This window comes from Tachyglossus aculeatus, chromosome 22, assembly GCF_015852505.1.
Source record: "Tachyglossus aculeatus isolate mTacAcu1 chromosome 22, mTacAcu1.pri, whole genome shotgun sequence".
In the NCBI taxonomy this organism is placed as follows: Eukaryota; Metazoa; Chordata; class Mammalia; order Monotremata; family Tachyglossidae; genus Tachyglossus; species Tachyglossus aculeatus.
Window position 1 is genome coordinate 58171501 of NC_052087.1, and position 20691 is coordinate 58192191.

The window sequence follows — 20691 nt, forward strand, 5'->3', positions numbered from 1 at the left end:
GCTGTGCACACAGTAAGCGCTCAATAAATACGATTGATTGATTGATTGATGTCTATTCTATTTATTTTATTGTGTTAATATGTTTTGTTTTGTTCTCTGTCTCCCCCTTCTAGACTGTGACCCCGCTGCTGGGTAGGGACCGTCTCTCGATGTTGCCGACTTGGACTGCCCAAGCGCCCAGCCCGGTGCCCCGCACACAGTCAGCGCTCGCCAAATACGATTGAGTGATCGATCTGGTGGCCGTGGCGACCCCCGGGCCCCGAGACCACCGACCCCCCGGGGCGGGACCGGGAGTTGGAGCATCTGACCGGAGCCTCTCGCCCTTGTTGCGCCCCAGGACCGCGCCCCGGGGCCGGAGGAGGGGGCAGCCGGCGGCGGCGGGACCGGAGGGGGTTCCCCCAGCGCGCCCCCCGCCAGGACCGAGCGATGGAACCGGAGGAAGAGAGGATCCGTTACAGCCAGAGACTGGTGGGAACCGTACGCGACCCCGCCGGGAAGGCCGGAGGGGACGGGTTGGGGGGGGGCGCAGCTCCGGCTTTAATACTAATAATGGCATTTATTAAGTGCTTACTATGTGCAAAGCACTGTTCGAAGCGCCGGGGAGGTTACAAGGCGATCAGGTTGTCCCACGTGGGGCTCACGGTCTTCATCCCCATTTGACAGATGAGGGAACTGAGGCCCAGAGAAGTCAAGTGACTTGCCCGAGGTCACGCAGTTTACAAGTGGCAGAGCCGGGATTTGAACCGGTGATGTGAGCCCACTGGTGGGTAGGGACTGTCTCTATATGTTGCCAATTTGTACTTCCCAAGCGCTTAGTACAGTGCTCTGCACACAGTAATCGCTCAATAAATACGATTGATGATGATGAAGTGGCAGAGCCGGGATTTGAACCGATGACCTCTGATTCCAAAGCCCAGGCTCTATCCACTGAGCCACGCTGCTTCCCATCCCCTCCCGGCCCCGGGGGGAGAGTCCCAAGTGGGACAACGTGATAGCCTCCTCATAATGACGGCATTTGTTAAGCGCTTACAACGTGAGAAGCAGCGTGGCCCGTTCATTCATTCAGTCGTCTTTATTGAGCGCTTACTGTGGACTAAGCGCTTGGGAAGTCCAAGTTGGCAACATCTAGAGACGGTCCCTACCCAACAGTGGGCTCAGAGTCTAGAATCAATCAATCGATCAATCGTATTTATTGAGCGCTTACTGTGTGCAGAGCACTGGACTAAGCGCTTGGGAAGTAAAAGTTGGCAACATACAGAGACAGTCCCTACCCAACAGTGGGCTCACAGTCTAGAATCAATCAATCAATCAATCGTATTTATTGAGCGCTTACTGTGTGCAGAGCACTGGACTAAGCGCTTGGGAAGGCCAAGTTGGCAACATCGAGAGACGGTCCCTACCCAGCAGTGGGCTCACAGTCTAGAAGGGCCCAGTGGAAAGAAACCGGGCTTTGGAGTCACAGGTCATGGGTTCAAATCCCGGCCCTGCTCCTTGTCGGCTGGGTGACTGGCAAGTCACTTCACTTCTCCGGGCCTCAGTTCCCTCATCTGTAAAATGGGGATTAAGACGGTGTGCCCCCCGTGGGACAACCTGATCACCTTGTAACCTCCCCAGTGCTTTTTTGCACATAGTAAGTGCTTAATAAATGCCATCATTATTATTATTATGTGCCAACCACTGTTCTAAGCACTGCGGGGGGTGGGGGGATACAAGCCACCTGTAAACTGTGTGACTTGGGGCAAGTCACTTCATTGTGCCTCAGTGACCTCATCTGTAAAATGGGGATTAGGACTGTGAGCCTCCTGTGGGACAACCTGATCACCTTGTAACCTCCCTAGCGCTTAGAACAGTGCTTTGCACATAGTAAGTGCTTAATAAATGCCATCATCATCATTATTATGCGTCAAGGACTGTTCTAAGCGCTGGGGGGGATACAAACCAACTGTAAACTGTGTGATTTGGGGCAAGTCACTTCACTGGGCCTCAGTGACATCTGTAAAATGGGGATTAGGATTGTGAGGCCCCCCCAGTGGGACAACCTGATCACCATGTAACCTCCCCAGTGCTTAGAACAGCGCTTGGCACATAGTAAGTGCTTAATAAATGCCATTATTATTATTATTGTTACAAGCCGATCCCGTTGTCCCACGGGGGGGCTCACAGTCTTCATCCCCGTTTTACAGACGGGGAACTGAGGCCCAGTGAAGTGACTTGCCCGAAGTTACACAGTAGTAATAATAATAGTAGTGGCGTTTATTAAGCGCTTACTATGTGCAAAGCACTGTTTTAAGCGCTGGGGAGGTTACAAGGTGATCAGGTTGTCCCACAGGGGGCTCACAGTCTTCATCCCCACTTTACAGATGAGGGAACTGAGGCCCAGAGAAGTGAAGTGACTTGCCCAAAGTCACACAGCTGCCAGGTGGCGGAGCTGGGATTTGAACCCATGACCTCTGACTCCAAAGCCCGGGCTCTTTCCCACTGAGCCACGCTTTGCTCAGCGTGGCTTTGCAAGCCGGGCCGTGATTGGCTGGGCGCGCTCCCCGGGACACACACAACACACACAACATGCACAACACACACCCCAGCAAGGAAAGCTACCGAGGCTGATAATAATGATGGCATTTCTTAAGTGCTTACTGTGTGCAAAGCACTGTTCTAAGCGCTGGGAAGGATACAAGGTGATCTCTTGTTAAGTAAGTGCTTATGGGCAGGATACAAGGTGATCACTTGTTAAGTGCTTAACAAATACCATCATTATTATTATCAGGTTGTCCCATGGGGGGGTCACAGTCTTCATCCCCATTTTACAGATGAGGGAAGTGAGGCCGAGAGAAGTTAAGTGACTTATCCAAAGTCACACAGCTGATGATGCTCTGGTTGTTCTCTCAGTGCTCAGAACAGTGCTTGGCACATAGTAAACACTTAACAAAGTGTTAACAACTGTTGCCAGCTGGTACTTCCCAAGCGCTTAGTACAGTGCTCTGCACACAGTAAGCGGTCAATAAATACGATTGATTGATTAACAAAGAGCATCATCATCATTGTGGCTCAGTGGAAGGAGCAGGGGCTTGGGAGTCTGAAGTCGTGGGTTCTAATCCCGGCCCCGCCACTTATCAGGTGTGTGACTTTGGGCAAGTCACTTCACTTCTCTGGGCCTCAGTTCCCTCATCTGTAAAATGGGGGTTAAGATTGTGAGCCCCATGTGGGACAACCAGATCACCTTGTATCCCCCAGCGCATAGAACAGTGCTTTGCACATAGTAAGCGCTTAACAAATACCATCATTATTATTGTGGAGAAGCAGCGTGGCTCTGTGGAAAGAGCCCGGGCTTGGGAGTCAGAGGTCGTGGGTTCTAATCCCACCTCTACCGCTTGTCAGCTGGGTGACTCTGGGCAAGTCACTTCACTTCTCCAGGCCTCCGTTTCCCCTGTCTGCAAAATGGGGATTAAGACTGTGAGCCCCATGTGGGAAAACCTGATCACCTTTTATCCTCCCCCCCCCCCCCCCCAAATGGTTAGAACAGTGCTTGGCACATAGTAAGCGCTTAACAAATGCCATTATTATTATTATTGTTGTTGTTGTTGTTATAGGAAGGGGAAGAGGGGGTGGGCCCGTTGCCTTTACCTTGGTAGAGTCATAATCATCATCATCATCAATCGTATTTATTGAGCGCTTACTATGTGCAGAGCACTGTACTAAGCGCTTGGGAAGTACAAATTGGCAACATGTAGAGACAGTCCGTACCCAACAGTGGGCTCACAGTCTAAAAGGGGGATTCACTCCTTGTCATTTGAGTGTGGAGACCAACGAATTGGGGGCAATGTGGGTGCCTGTATGCTTTTTGGGGTGCCGTTCACGTCCAGATGAGAGTTTCACTGCCTGAAGAAATGCCCCCCACCACAACCATCATCATCAATCGTATTTATTGAGCGCTTACTGTGTGCAGAGCACTGTACTAAGCGCTTGGGAAGGACAAGTTGGCACCACAACCCAACTATGGGGGGCCTTCAAAGCGCCACGAAAGCTCTTTCTCCCATATGGAACTCACCTAGTTCCCCCGGCACGCCTCCTTTTATTTATCCTCCTAAATTTAGATCCTAATTTTTCTTTTTTTTAAAAATCATACCTAATCCCCTTCCCCCCTTTTCCCCCCCCAGAGCCTTTGTTGATTTCCCGAGTGGTCTCGGTGGTCCCAAAACTTCCTCTCTGGGTCTTATTTATTTATTCATATTATTTTGTTAGTATGTTTGGTTTTGTTCTCTGTCTCCCCCTTTTAGACTGTGAGCCCACTGTTGGGTAGGGACTGTCTCTATACGTTGCCAACTTGGACTTCCCAAGCGCTTAGTCCAGTGCTCCGCACGCAGTAAGCGCTCAATAAATATGATTGATTGATTGCGGGTAGATAAAAGGTAATCAGGTCCCCCTCTCCATCCCCCCCATCTTACCTCCTTCCCTTCCCCACAGCACCTGTATATATGTATATATGTTTGTACATATTTATTACTCTATTTATTTATTTATTTTACTTGTACATATCTATTCTATTTATTTTGTTAGTATGTTTGGTTTTGTTCTGTCTCCCCCTTTTAGACTGTGAGCCCACCGTTGGGTAGGGACTGCCTCTATATGTTGCCAACTTGGACTTCCCAAGCGCTTAGTCCAGTGCTCTGCACGCAGTAAGCGCTCAAGAAATACGATTGATTGATTGATTGATTGGGGGTAGATAAAAGGTAATCAGGTCCCCCCTCCATCCCCCCCATCTTACCTCCTTCCCTTCCCCACAGCACCTGTATATATGTATATATGTTTGTACATATTTATTACTCTATTTATTTATTTTACTTGTACATATCTATTCTATTTATTTTGTTAGTACGTTTGGTTTTGTTCTCTGTCTCCCCCTTTTAGACTGTGAGCCCACTGTCGGGTAGGGACTGTCTCTAGATATTGCCAACTTGGACTGCCCAAGCGCTCAGTCCAGTGCTCTGCACACAGTAAGCGCTCAATAAATACGATTGATTGATTGATTGACATTCTGGCAGTGGAAGGGAGAGGGGGGAAAAGTTCAGAGATTCGCACCTGTGTCAATCGGGGCCCTTTGATCCGGAAAGCATTGGAAGCAGGCTGAAGCCCTTATTTTATGGTGGTTTTGTTGGATGGGGAGAAGGATCACTTTTGCATTTCCCACCCTTTTTAAGGTGTTCTGGAGCTTTGTTTCTTCAAGTGGCCATTTCCTGGAGAAAAGGTTCAGGGGGCTGCCACCCAATTGTGCATGATGGTTATTCTGGAGCCCCTGGGGGTGTTGGGTTTTTGTCCTGTTTCCTCTCCCCCCAACCCTTCCCACGCCCTTTGGGAGGGGAGTCTTCTAGACTGTGAGCCCACTGTTGGGTAAGGACTGTCTCTATATGTTGCCAATTTGTACTTCCCAAGCGCTTAGTCCAGTGCTCTGCACATAGTAAGCGCTCAAGAAATACGATTGATGATGAGTAAAGTCCGCGTCAACCAGAGCTCGTTGAGTGTGTGTGTGTTACGTTGTTGCATCGTCCTCTCCCAAGCACATACTACAGTGCTCGGCGCCCAGTAAGTGATCAGGAAATACGGTTGACTGACAGAGTGGGCCCACCAGGCTTGACTCCCCCTTTTATTATCATCATCATCAATCGTATTTATTGAGCGCTTACTGTGTGCAGAGCACTGGACTAAGCGCTTGGGAAGTCCAAGTTGGCAACATCTAGAGACAGTCCCTACCCAACAGTGGGCTCACAGTCTAAAAGGGAGAGACATCATCATCATCATCATCATCATCATCAATCGTATTTATTGAGCGCTTACTGTGTGCAGAGCACTGGACTATGGGTTCAAATCCCGGCTCTGCCAATCGTCAGCTGTGTGACTTTGGGCAAGTCACTTCACTTCTCTGGGCCTCAGTTCCCCCATCTGTAAAATGGGGATTGACTGTGAGCCCCCCGTGGGACAACCTGATCACCTTGTAACCTCCCCAGCACTTAGAACAGTGCTTGGCACACAGTAAGTGCTTAATAAATGCCATTATTATTATTAGAAGAACAATTGGAATGGTGAAATTGGGTCCAGGCTAAAAGTCCTAGCTTTTAGTGTGTGGTCTGTATATATGTCTTTTAGACTGTGAGCCCACTGTTGGGTAGGGACTGTCTCTATATGTTGCCATCTTGTACTTCGCAAGTGCTTAGTACAGTGCTTTGTGCATAGTAAGTGCTCAATAAATACGATTGATTGATTGATATATATGTGTATATATATATATATAGCTTTTAGTGTGTGGTCTATATCTATATATATCTGTGTATATATATATGTTTGTACATATTTATTACTCTATTTTACTTGTACATATCTATTTTATTTTGATTAGTATGTTTGGTTTTGTTCTCCATCTCCCCCTTCTACCATCATCATCATCATCATCATCAATTGTATTTATTGAGCGCTTACTGTGTGCAGAGCACTGTACTAAGCGCTTGGGAAGTCCAAGTTGGCAACATCTAGAGACAGTCCCTACCCAACAGTGGGCTCACAGTCTAAAAGGGGGAGACAGTGAACAAAACCAAACATACTAATAAAATAAATAGAATAGATATGTACAAGTAAAATAAATAAATAAATAGAGTAATAAATATGTACAAGCATATATACATATATATACAATGTATATATGGTTCTAGACTGTGAGCCCACTGTTGGGTAGGGACCGTCTCTGTATGTTGCCAACTTGGACTTCCCAAGCGCTTAGTCCGGTGCTCTGCACACAGTAAGCGCTCAATAAATACGATTGATTGATTGATTGGTCTCAACTCTGCTAGGGGCGTGGGGGGCCCCTTGACCCGGGTGGGCAGGCCCCCCACCCCGAAGCAGGACCGGCCGGTGAGGGGAGATAAGCCGAGATAAGCAACGGCAGCTTCTTCTCCTGGGGCAAATTCTGAGCCGCGTGAATGGAAAGATTAAGGCTTTTGCATACAGACTCCTAGGACAAAGGAAAAGGCCCCAGGCCAGTTAACACACCTGAGGAGCTCCTCTGGGACACCTCTTGTTGATGTTGTTTCAGACTGTTGCGTGGAGAGCCTAGTGCTGCGGCTACTGCAATCCATCAAGTCAATCGTACTTCATAATAATGGCATTTATGAAGCGCCTACTATATGCAAAGCCCTGTCTAAGCGCTGGGGAGGTGACATGTATATATGTTTGTACACATTTATTACATTATTATCTCCTCGCCCCCCTCTCCATCCCCCCATCTTACCTCCTTCCCTTCCCCACAGCACCTATATATATGTATATATGTTTGTACATATTTGTTACTCTATTTATTGTACTTGTACAGATCTATTCTATTGATTTTATTTTGTTAGTATGCTTGGTTTTGCTCTCTGTCTCCCCCTTTTAGACTGTGAGCCCACTATTGGGCAGGGGCTCAATCAATCAATCATATTTATTGAGCGCTTACTATGTGCAGAGCACTGTACTAAGCGCTTGGGAAGTCCAAATTGGCAACATCTAGAGACAGTCCCTACCCAGCAGTGGGCTCACAGTCTAAAAGGGGGAGACAGAGAAAAAAACAACAACAAAAAAACCAAACATACTAACAAAATAAAATAAATAGAATAGATATATACAAGTAAAACAAATAAATAAGTAGAGTAATAAATATGTACAAACATATATACATATATACAGGGGCTGTCTCTAGATGTTGCCAATTTGTACTTCCCAAGCGCTTAGTCCAGTGCTCTGCACACAGTAAGCGCTCAATAAATGCAATTGATGATGGTGATGATGATGACAGGGTGATAAGGTTGTCCCCCGGGGGGGGGCTCACAGTCTTCCTCAATCAAGCAATCAATCAATCGTTTTTATTTTATTTTTTTAATGGTATTTATTGAGCGCCTACTGTGTGCAGAGCACTGGACTAAGCGCTTGGGAAGTACAAGTTGGCAACATCTAGAGACAGTCCCTACCCAACAGTGAGCTCACAGTCTAGAAGGGGGAGACAGAGAACAAAACCAAACATATTAACAAAATGAAATAAATAGAATAGATATGTATAATCAATCATTCGTATTTATGGAGTGCTTACTGTGTGCAGAGCACTGTACTAAGTGCTTGGGAAGTCCAAGTTGGCAACATCTAGAGACTGTCCCTACCCAACAGTGGGCTCACAGTCTAGAAGTGGGAGACAGAGAACAAAACCAAACATACTAACAAAATAAAATAAATAGAATACATATGTTCAATCAATCAATCATATTTATTGAGCGCTTACTCTGTGTAGAACACTGTACTAAGCGCTTGGGAAGTCCAAGTTGGCAACATCTAGAGCCCAACAGTGGGCTCACAGTCTAGAAGGGGGAGACAGAGAATAAAACCAAACATATTAACAAAATAAAATAAATAGAATAGATGTGTACAATCAATCAATCGTACTTATTGAGCGCTTACTGTGTGCAGAGCACTGTACTAAGCGCTTGGGAAGTCCAAGTTGGCAACATCTAGAGACAGTCCCTACCCAACAGTGGGCTTACAGTCTAGATGGGGGAGACAGAGAACAAACCAAACGTATTAACAAAATGAAATAAATAGAATAGATATGTACAATCAATAAATCATATTTATGGAGCGCTTACTGTGTGCAGAGCACTGGACTAAGCGCTTGGGAAGTCCAAGTAGGCAACATATAGAGACAGTCCCTACCCAGTAGTGGGCTCACAGTCTAGAAGGGGGAGAAATAGGGGTTATTTAGTGATGGCATTTATTAAGCGCTTACTATGTGCAAAGCACTGTTCTAAGCGCTGGGGAGATTACAAGGTGATCAGGTTGTACCACGGGGGGCTCACAGTCTTCATCCCTATTTTACAGATGAGGTAACTGAGGCACAGAGAAGTGAAGTGACTTGCCTAAAGCCACACAGCTGACAATTGGCGGAGCTGGGATTTGAACCCCTAACCTCTGATTCCAAAGCCCGGGCTCTTTCCACTGAGCCACGCTGCTTCTTGAGCACTTACTGTGTGCAGAGCACTGTACTAAGCGCTTGGATTTGTACTGCGACAGCCTGTTGAAAAAGCAAGCACCGAAAGGCCCGCTCACGCCCGGCTGGTTTTGGGTGAAGGACACGGGGTGGGACCATTCATTCAGTCATCCAGTCGTATTTATTGAGTGCTTACTCATTCATTCAGTCATTCAATCGTATTTATTGAGCACTTACTGTGTGCAGAGCACTGTACTAAGCGCTTGGGAAGTCCAAGTTCGCAATACATAGAGATGGTCCCTACCTAACAGTGGGCTCACAGTCTAGAAGGGGGAGACAGGCAACAAAACAACACAGTAAGCACTTAACAGATACCACAGTTATTATTACCCCCGAGCGCTTAGTAATAATAATAATAATAATGATGGCATTTATTAAGCGCTTACTACGTGCAAAGCGCTGTTCTAAGCGCTGGGGAGATGACAAGGAGATCAGGTTGTCCCACGTGGGGCTCAGAGTCTCAGCCCCCATCTCCCAGATGAGGTCACTGAGGCCCAGAGAAGTGAAGTGACTTGCCCAAAGTCACCCAGCTGACAAGTGGCGGAGCCGGGATTTGAACCCACAGCACCTGCATATATGTTTGTACATATTTATTACTCTGTTTACTTGTACAAAGCTATTCTATTTATTTTATTGTGTTAATATGTTTGATTTTGTTCTCTGTCCCCCCCTTCTAGCCTGTGAGCCCACTGTTGGGTAGGGACTGTATCTATATGTTGCCAACTTGGACTTCCCAAGCGCTTAGTACAGTGTTCTGCACACAGTAAGCGCTCAATAAATATGATTGATTGATTGATTGGCTGGGGGGAGCACGTGAGGAAGGGGTCGGCGGTAAGGTGGACCAGATCGGGGCATGGCCAGTAAGGTGGCCCTTAGCAGAGCAAATTGTGTGGGCTGGGGTAGGAGAAGGCGAGTGAGCGAATGAGTGCTTTAAATCAATCAATCAATTGTATTTATTGAGCGCTTACTGTGTGCAGAGCACTGTACTAAGCGCTTGGGAAGTCCAAGTTGGCAACATATAGAGACAGTCCCTACCCAACAGTGGGCTCACAGTCTAAAAGGGGGAGACAGAGAACAAAACCAAACATACTGACAAAATAAAATAAATAGAATAGGTAAGGAGTTTCTGTCTGATGCGGAGGTCGGTGGGGAACTACTGGATGTTCTTGAGGAATGGGAAAATATGGACTGAATGTTTTCGGGGAAAAACGATCCAGGCAGCAGAGTGAAGTACGGACTGGAAACGGGAGAGGCAGGGAGCTCGGCAAGGAGACCGGAGTAGTCAAGGTGGGATAAGATTAATAATAATAATAACGGTGGCATTTATTAAGCGCTCACTATGTGCAAAGCGCTGTTCTAAGCGCTGGGGGGGTTACAAGGTGATGAGGTTGTCCCACGGGGGGCTCGGTGGAGGAGGATTGGGATGGAGGAGAGGCCGTTTGATGTGGCAAGAAGGAGATCATCGGTGTCCTTTGAGAGGGCAGTTTCCGTGGAATGAGGGATTGGAGGGGGTCCTGGAGAGAATTAATTTGCTTAATTAGAGAAGCAGCGTGGTTCGGTGGAAAGAGCCCGGGCTTTGGAGCCAGAGGTCATGGGTTCTAATCCCAGATCCACCCATTGTCAGCTGTGTGACTTTGGGCAAGTCACTTCACTTCTCTGGGCTTCAGTTACCTCCTCTGTAAATAGTAATGTTGGTGTTTGTTAAGCGCTTACTATGTGCAAAGCACTGTTCTCACCGTACCTCGTTCTCGCCTGTCCCGCCATCGACCCCCGGCCCACGTCACCCCCCGGGCCTGAAATGCCCCCAATCCCTCTGCCCATCCGCCAAGCTAGCTCCTTCCTCCCTTCAAGGCCCTATTGAGAGCTCACCTCCTCCAGGAGGCCTTCCCAGACTGAGCCCCTTCCTTCCTCTCCCCCCTCCATCCCCCCCTTCTTACCTCCTTCCCTTCCCCACAGCACCTGTATATATGTATATATGTTTGTACATATTTATTACTCTATTTTACTTGTACATATCTATTCTATTTATTTTATTTTGTTAGTATGTTCGGTTTTGTTCTCTGTCTCCCCCTTTTAGACTGTGAGCCCACTGTTGGGTGGGGACTGTCTCTATATGCTGCCAATTTGTACTTCCCAAGCGCTTAGTACAGTGCTCTGCACATAGTAAGTGCTCAATAAATACGATTGATGATGATGATGATGATTTATTACTCTATTTATTTTACTTGTACATATCTATTCTATTTATTTTATTTTGTTAGAATGTTTGGTTTTGTTCTCTGTCTCCCCCCTTTTAGACTGTGAGCCCGCTGCTGGGTAGGGACTGTCTCTATATGTTGCCAATTTGTACTTCCCAAGCGCTTAGTACAGTGCTCTGCACATAGTAAGCGCTCAATAAATACGATTGATGATGGTGATGGTGTTCTAAGCGCTGGGGGGATGACACAAGGAGATGAGGTTGTCCCATGTGGGGCTCACGGTCATAATCCCCATTTTGCAGATGAGGGAACTGAGGCACAGAGAAGTGAAGTGACTTGCCCAAGGTCACACAGCAGACATTCATTCAATCGTATTTATTGGGTGCTTACTGTGGGCACAGCACTGTACTAAGCACTGGGAAAGTACAATTCAGCAACAAAGAGACAATCCCTGGTGAGCACCTTAACATTGACTGTTCAGAACTTGAGCAAGTACAGCAGAATTGGTAGACACAGTACCTGCCCTCAAAGCATTTACAATTTAGCAGGGGGAGACGGACATGTGGGGGAGGTGGGATTCGAACCCATGACCTCTGCCTCGCTCTTTCCACTGAGCCATGCTGCTTCTCTAAAATGGGGCTGTAAAATGGGGATGGGGATGAAGACTGTGAGCCCCCCATGGGACAACCTGATCACCGTGTAACCTCCCCAGCGCTTAGAACAGTGCACATAGTACGCACTTAATAAATAATAATAATAATAATGGCATTTAAGTGAAGTGACTTGCCCAAAGTCACACAGCTGACAATCGGCGGAGCCGGGATTTGAACCCATGACCTCTGACTCCAAAGCCGAGCTCTTTCCACTGAGGCACGCTGCTTAAGTGCTTGGGTCAGCATAGTAGCAGTTTGGAAGAGAGGAAAGGGAGGATTTTAGGGATCACTAAATCTTCACACATCACATCAGCATTATCGTCATCATCAATCGTATTTATTGAGCGCTTACTGTGTGCAGAGCACTGTACTAAGCGCATTATCGTCATCACACTAAATCATCACCACATCCTCCTCATCACAGAAGCAGAAGCAGCGTGGCTCAGTGGAAAGAGCAAGGGCTTTGGAGTCAGAGGTCATGGGTTCAAATTCCGGCTCCGCCAATTGTCAGCTGGGTGACTTTGGGCAAGTCACTTCACTTCTCTGGGCCTCAGTTACCTCATCTGTAAAATGGGGATGAAGAGTGTGAGCCCCCCGTGGGACAACCTGATTACCTTGGAACCTTCCCAGTGCTTAGAACAGTGCTTTGCACATAGTAAGCGCTTAATAAATGCCATCATTATTATTATTATTGTCATCACAGGATCTGGGGACAGATTGAATGAGAGATGAGCCGTCAGGGTTACGGGCTTGTGAGACAGGGAGGTGGTGGTGCTGTCTACAGTGATGGGAAAGTAGGGGAGGGCAGGGATGGAGTGGGAAGGTGGAGTTCTGTTTGGGAAGTGTTAAGTTTCAAGTAGAGACGTCCCGAGGGCAGGAGGAAATGCGGAACTGCGGAGGAGAGAGACCTGGACCGGAGATGTAGATTTGGGAATCATCTGCATAGAAATAGGATTTGAAGCCATGGGAGTAAATGTTTCCCAAAGGAGTGGGTGTAGGCGGAGAATAAAAAGGAACCCAGAACTGAGTCATTCAGGAGTTAGAGAGAGAGAAGCAGCGTCGCTCAGTGGGAAGAGCACGGGCTTTGGAGTCCGAGGTCATGGGTTCAAATCCCGGCTCCGCCAGTTGTCAGCTGGGTGACTTTGGGCGAGTCACTTTGCTTCTCTGGGCCTCAGTGACCTCATCGGTAAAATGGAGATTAAGACTGTGGGCTTTGGAGTCAGAGGTTATGAATTCAAATCCCGGCTCCGCCAGTTGTCAGCTGGGTGACTTTGGGCGAGTCACTTTGCTTCTCTGGGCCTCAGTGACCTCATCTGTAAAATGGAGATTAAGACTGTGGGCTTTGGAGTCAGAGGTTATGAATTCAAATCCCGGCTCCGCCAATTGTCAGCTGGGTGACTTTGGGCGAGTCACTTTGCTTCTCCGGACCTCAGTGACCTCATCTGTAAAATGGAGATTAAGACTGTGGGCTTTGGAGTCAGAGGTTAGGGGTTCAAATCCCGGCTCCGCCAGTTGTCAGCTGGGTGACTTTGGGCGAGTCACTTTGCTTCTCCGGACCTCAGTGACCTCATCTGTAAAATGGAGATTAAGACTGTGGGTTTTGGAGTCAGAGGTTATGGGTTCAAATTCCGGCTCCGCCAGTTGACAGCTGGGTGACTTTGGGCAAGTCACTTTGCTTCTCCGGGCCTCAGTGACCTCATCTGTAAAATGGAGATTAAGACTGTGGGCTTTGGAGTCAGAGGTTAGGGGTTCAAATCCCGGCTCCGCCAGTTGTCAGCTGGGTGACTTTGGGCGAGTCACTTTGCTTCTCCGGACCTCAGTGACCTCATCTGTAAAATGGAGATTAAGACTGTGGGCTTTGGAGTCAGAGGTTAGGGGTTCAAATGCCGGCTCCGCCAATTGTCAGCTGGGTGACTTTGGGCAAGTCACTTTGCTTCTCTGGGCCTCAGTGACCTCATCTGTAAAATGGAGATTAAGACTGTGGGCTTTGGAGTCAGAGGTTATGGGTTCAAATGCCGGCTCCGCCAATTGTCAGCTGGGTGACTTTGGGCAAGTCATTTTGCTTCTCTGTGCCTCGTTTACCTCATCTGTAAAATGGAGATTAAGACTGTGGGCTTTGGAGTCAGAGGTTATGGGTTCAAATCCTGGCTCCGCCAGTTGTCAGCTGGGTGACTTTGGGCAAGTCACTTTGCTTCTCCGGGCCTCAGTGACCTCATCTGTAAAATGGAGATTAAGACCGTGGGCTTTGGAGTCAGAGGTTATGGGTTCAAATCCCAGCTCCGCCAGTTGTCAGCTGGGTGACTTTGGGCAAGTCACTTTGCTTCTCTGGGCCTCAGTGACCTCATCTGTAAAATGGAGATTAAGACTGTGGGCTTTGGAGTCAGAGGTTATGGGTTCAAATCCTGGCTCTGCCAGTTGTCAGCGGGGTGACTTTGGGCAAGTCACTTTGCTTCTCTGGGCCTCAGTGACCTCATCTGTAAAATGGAGATTAAGACTCTGGGCTTTGGAGTCAGAGGTTATGGGTTCAAATCCCGGCTCCGCCAATTGTCAGCTGGGTGACTTTGGGCAAGTCACTTTGCTTCTCTGGGCCTCAGTGACCTCATCTGTAAAATGGAGATTAAGACTGTGGGCTTTGGAGTCAGAGGTTATGGGTTCAAAATCCCGGCTCCGCCAATTGTTAGCTGGGTGACTTTGGGCAAGTCATTTCGCTTCTTTGTGCCTCGTTTACCTCATCTGTAAAATGGAGATTAAGACTGTGGGTTTTGGAGTCAGAGGTTATGAGTTCAAATCCCGGCTCCGCCAGTTGTCAGCTGGGTGACTTTGGGCAAGTCACTTTGCTTCTCTGGGCCTCAGTGACCTCATCTGTAAAATGGAGATTAAGACTGTGGGCTTTGGAGTCAGAGGTTATGGGTTCAAATCCCGGCTCCGCCAATTGTCAGCTGGGTGACTTTGGGCAAGTCACTTCGCTTCTCCGGGCCTCAGTGACCTCATCTGTAAAATGGGGATTAAGACTGTGAGCCCCACGTGGGACAACCTGATTACCTTGTAACCTCCCCAGTGCTTAGAGCAGTGCCTGGCACATAGTAAGTGCTTAATCAATGCCATTATTATTATTATTATTATTATTATTATTATTATTATAGGAGTGGCCCTTGAAAGAGACCCGAGAGGAGGAGAACCAAGAGATTATCCGAACCAAGTTCGAATAATGTTTCCAGGGGAAGGGGGTGATCCGCAGGGAGACTGTGAGCCCGTTGTTGGGTAGGGACTGTCTCTATGTGTTGCCGACTTGTACTTCCCAAGCGCTTAGTACAGTGCTCTGCACACAGTAAGTGCTCAATAAATACGATTGAAGGCAGCGAAAGGTCGAGGACGATTGGGATGGAGTGGAGACCGTTTGATTCGGCAAGAAGGAGATCATGGGTGTCCTTTGAGAGGGCAGTTTCTGTGGAATGAGGGGGATGGACGCTGGATTGGAGGGGGTCATCATCGATCGTATTTATTGAGCGCTTACTGTGTGCAGAGCACTGTACTAAGCGCTTGGGAAGTCCAAGTTGGCAACATATAGAGATGGGCCCTACCCAACAGTGGGCTCACAGTCTAAAAGGGGGTCATGGAGAGAATTGAAGAAGAGAAAGTAGGGAACTCGCTCCAGGAGTTTGGAGAGGAGTGGAAGGAGAGAAAGGGGTGATAACTCGGAGAAGCAGCGTGGCTCAGTGGAAAGAGCCCGGGCTTTGGAGTCAGAGGTCATGGGTTCAAATCCCGGCTCCGCCAACTGTCAGCTGGGTGACTTGGGGCGAGTCACTTCACTTCTCTGGGCCTCAGTTACCTGATGATGGTATTTGTTAAGCGCTTACTAGGTGCAAAGCACTGTTCTAAGCACTGGGGGGATACAAGGTGATCAGGTTGTCCCACGGGGGGCTCACAGTCTTCATCCCCATTTCCCAGATGAGGGAACTGGGGCCCAGAGAAGTGAAGTGACTTGCCCAAAGTCACACAGCTGACAATTGGTGGAGCCGGGATTTGGACCCGTGACCTCTGACTCCAAAGCCCGGGCTCTTTCCACTGAGCCGCGCTGCTTCTCTGTAAAATGGGGATTCATTCATTCATTCAATCATATTTATTGAGCGCTTACTGTGTGCAGAGCACTGTACTAAGCGCTTGGGAAGTCCAAGTTGGCAACATATAGAGACGGTCCCTACCCAACAGTGGGCTTACAGTCTGTTAGGTCCGTTAGGCCATGCCGCTTCTCCCCAAGGCTTTTTGGGATCTGTGAGCCCCCCGTGGGACAACCTGATCACCTTGTAACCTCCCCAAGCGCTTAGAACAGTGCTTTGCATATAGTAAGCGCTTAATAAATGCCATTATTATTATTATTATTATTATAACTGGAAGGAGCCGTGGGGTCAAGGGAGGGTCCATCAGGCCTAGGGGGTGTGGGGGATGGACGGACTAGTCCTGCAGGACACCTTGAAACCTTTGAGTGGATTCACACCCTACAGACATCAATCAATCAATCAATCGATCGTATTTATTGAGCGCTTACTGTGTGCAGAGCACTGTACTAAGCGCTTGGGAAGTACAAGCTGGCAACGTATAGAGACAGTCCCTACCCAACAGTGGGCTCACAGTCTAGAAGGGGGAGAACAAAACCATGCCGTGGACTATATGGTGTTGGGCTCAGTTTACCCCAGGGCCACGAAGGGTTGAGTGTCCCGGAAGGGTCCCCGTGCCGTGTTGTACTGGCCTCCTGTTGTCTTCGATTTGTACATTGCAGAGATGGGGAGGCCCCCGTGGTAACGGGTGAAATGACCCAAACAGTGCTCGGCACCCAGTAAGCGCTCAATAAATACGATTGAATGAATGAATGAATGAGTCCTGTTGCCAGATCTTTGTGGGAGAAGCAGCATGGTGTAGTGGCGTCTAATGCCGGCCCCGCCCCATGTCTGCTGGGTGACCTTGGGCAAGTCACTTCACTTCTCTGGGCCTCACTTACCTCATCTGTAAAATGGGGATTGAGACCGAGCCTCACGTGGGACCGGGACTGTGTCCTACCCAGTTTACTTGTGTCCACCCCAGCGTTTAGTACAGTGCGCAGCACATAATAATACTATTAATAATAATGGCATTTTTAAGCACTATGTGCCAAGCACATAACAAATACCATGATTATTATTATTATTATTATTGGTGCTGGGCTGGTCTTTTTGTGATGACGTTTGTCGGGGTGGGGACAGGGAACTGGTTGCCCAGCTTTGGGGCCATGGAAGGATTTGTACTTCCCAAGCGCTTAGTATGGTGCTCTGCACACAATAAGTGCTCAATAAATACGATTGAATGAATGAATGAATGAGTGCCGGCTCCACCCCATGTCTGCTGGGTGACCTTGGGCAAGTCACTTCACTTCTCTGGGCCTCACTTACCTCATCTGTAGAATGGGGATTGAGACCGAGCCTCACGTGGGACCGGGACTGTGTCCTACCCAATTTACTTGTGTCCACCCCAGCGTTTAGTGCAGTGCGCAGCACATAATAATGCTGTTAATAATAATGGCATTTTTTAAGCACTTACTATGTGCTGAGCACATAACAGATACCACGATTATTATTATTATTGATGCTGGGCTGGTCTTTTTGTGATGACATTTTTGGGAGGGGACAGGAAACTGGTTGCCCAGCTTTGGGGCCACAGAAAGATTTGTGCTTCCCGAGCGCTTAGTACAGTGCTCTGCACACAATAAGCGCTCAATAAATACGATTGATTGAATGAATGAATGAATGAGTGCCGGCTCCTCCCCATGTCTGCTGGGTGACCTTGGGCAAGTCACTTCACTTCTCTGGGCCCCACTTACCTCATCCGTAGAATGGGGATTGAGACCGAGCCTCACGTGGGACCGGCACTGTGTCCTACCCAATTTACTTGTGTCCACCCCAGCGTTTAGTACAGTGTGCAGCACATAAGAATACTATTAATAATAATGGCATTTGATAAGCACTTACTATGTGCCAAGCACATAACAAATACCACGATTATTGTTATTATTGATGCTGGGCTGGTCTTTTTGTGATGACGTTTGTGGGAGGGGACGGGAAACTGGTTGCCCAGCTTTGGGGCCATGGAAGGATTTGTACTTCCCGAGCGCTTAGTACGGTGCTCTGCACACAATAAGTGCTCAATAAATACGGTTGAATGAATGAATGAATGAATGAGTGCTGGCTCCTCCCCATGTCTGCTGGGTGACCTTGAGCAAGTCACTTCATTTCTCTGGGCCTCACTTACCTCATCCGTAGAATGGGGATTGAGACCGAGCCTCACGTGGGACCGGGACTGTGTCCTACCCAGTTTACTTGTGTCCACCCCAGCGTTTAGTACAGTGTACAGCACATTATAATGCTATTAATAATAATGGCATTTGTTAAGTGCTTACTGTGTGCCAAGCACATAACAGATACCACGATTATTATTATTATTATTGATGCTGGGCTGGTCTTTTTGTGATGACGTTTGTCGAGGGGGGGACAGGGAACTGGTTGCCCAGCTTTGGGGCCACGGAAGGATTTGTACTTCCCAAGCGCTTCGTACGGTGCTCTGCACACAGTAAGCGCTCAATAAATACGGTTGAATGAATGAATGAATGAGTGCCGGCTCCGCCCCATGTCTGCTGGGTGACCTTGAGCAAGTCACTTCACTTCTCTGGGCCTCACTTACCTCATCCGTAGAACGGGGATTGAGACCGAGCCTCACGTGGGACCGGGACCGCGTCCTACCCAATTTACTTGTGTCCACCCCAGCGTTTAGTACAGTGCGCAGCACATAATAATGCTATTAATAATAATGGCATTTTTTTAAGCACTTACTATGTGCCAAGCACATAACAGATACCGCGATTATTATTATTATTGATGCTGGGCTGGTCTTTTTGTGATGACGTTTGTCGAGGGGGGGGACAGGGAACTGGTTGCCCACCTCTGGGGCCACGGAAGGAGTGGAAATGACCACCCTAAGGCCTCTGAGCATCAGTGCAGTCCTTCCAGCAGCCATTCCTTCCCCCTCGGAGCGTGATGGGCACGGCGGGCCTCGGCTGGCTGCCAGCCAATGCTTTGGGAGTCGCCCTGGAAGCCGGGGAGCTCCCGGTCGGATGGACCGGAGTTCGGGGGGGAGGGGGGGGGTCTCACCAGGGGAATGGAGGAGACGTTTACGGCGGAGTGATGGACGCTTCCGCAGAGGGAACCGGTTGGAGTTCATTCATTCATTCAGTTGCATTTAGTGAGCGCTTACTGTGTGCAGAGCACTGTACTAATCGCTTGGGAAGTACAAGTTGGCAACACATAGGCGGAGTGATGGACGCTTCCGCAGAGGGAATGGGTTGGAGTTCATTCATTCATTCAATTGCATTTAGTGAGCGCTTACTGCGTGCAGAGCACTGTACTAATCGCTTGGGAAGTACAAGTTGGCAACACATAGGCGGAGTGATGGACGCTTCCGCAGAGGGAACGGGTTGGAGTTCATTCGTTCATTCAGTTGCATTTAGTGAGCGCTTACTGCATGCAGAGCACTGTACTAAGCGCTTGGGAAGTACAAGTTGGCAACATACAGGCGGAGTGATGGACGCTTCCGCAGAGGGAACGGGTTGGAGTTCATTCATTCATTCAATTGCATTTAGTGAGCGCTTACTGCGTGCAGAGCACTGTACTAAGCGCTTGGGAATTACAAGTTGGCAACACATAGGCGGAGTGATGGACGCTTCCGCAGAGGGAACGGGTTGGAGTTCATTCATTCATTCAGTTGCATTTAGTGAGCGCTTACTGCGTGCAGAGCACTGTACTAAGCGCTTGGGAAGTACAAGTTGGCAACATACAGGTGGAGTGATGGATGCTTCAGCAGAGGGAACGGGTTGGAGTTCATTCATTCATTCAGTTGCATTTAGACTGTGAGCCCACTGTTGGGTAGGGACTGTCTCTATGTGATGCCAATTTGTACTTCCCAAGCGCTTAGTACAGTGCTCTGCACATAGTAAGTGCTCAATAAATACGATTGATTGATTGATTGATAGTGAGCGCTTACTGTGTGCAGAGCACTGTACTAATCGCTTGGGAAGTACAAGTTCGCAACATACAGGCAGAGTGATGGACACTTCCGCAGAGGGAACGGGTTGGAGTTCATTCATTCATTCAATTGCATTTAGTGAGCGCTTACTGTGTGCAGAGCACTGTACTAAGCGCTTGGGAAGTACAAGTTGGCAACACATAAGCAGAGTGATGGACGCTTCCGCAGAGGGAACGGGTTGGAGTTCATCCATTCATTCAGTTGCATTTAGTGAGCGCTTACTGCGTGCAGAGCACTGTACTAATCGCTTGGGAAGTACAAGTTGGCAACATACAGGCGGAGTGATGGACGCTTCCGCAGAGGGAACGGGTTGGAGTTCATTCATTCATTCAGTTGCATTTAGTGAGCGCTTACTGTGTGCAGAGCACTGTACTAATCGCTTGGGAAGTACAAGTTGGCAACACACAGGCGGAGTGATGGACGCTTCCGCAGAGGGAACCGGTTGGAGTTCATTCATTCATTCAGTTGCATTTAGTGAGCGCTTACTGCGTGCAGAGCACTGTACTAATCGCTTGGGAAGTACAAGTTGGCAACATACAGGCGGAGTGATGGACGCTTCCGCAGAGGGAACGGGTTGGAGTTCATTCATTCATTCAGTTGCATTTAGTGAGCGCTTACTGTGTGCAGAGCACTGTACTAATCGCTTGGGAAGTTCAAGTTGGCAACACATAGGCGG

General features: G+C 48.2%; 1 protein-coding gene across 1 annotated transcript in view; it reads left to right on the forward strand.

Annotated features, from left to right (window-relative positions):
* The first annotated feature begins 238 nt into the window (after positions 1 to 238).
* KDM2A (lysine demethylase 2A) overlaps positions 239 to 20691 on the forward strand; it is a 153955-nt gene continuing 133502 nt past the window's right edge. The window contains 1 exon segment of the mRNA XM_038764673.1: positions 239 to 468. Within this exon segment, the coding sequence (XP_038620601.1) occupies positions 427 to 468 (42 nt within the window). The 5' untranslated portion in view covers positions 239 to 426.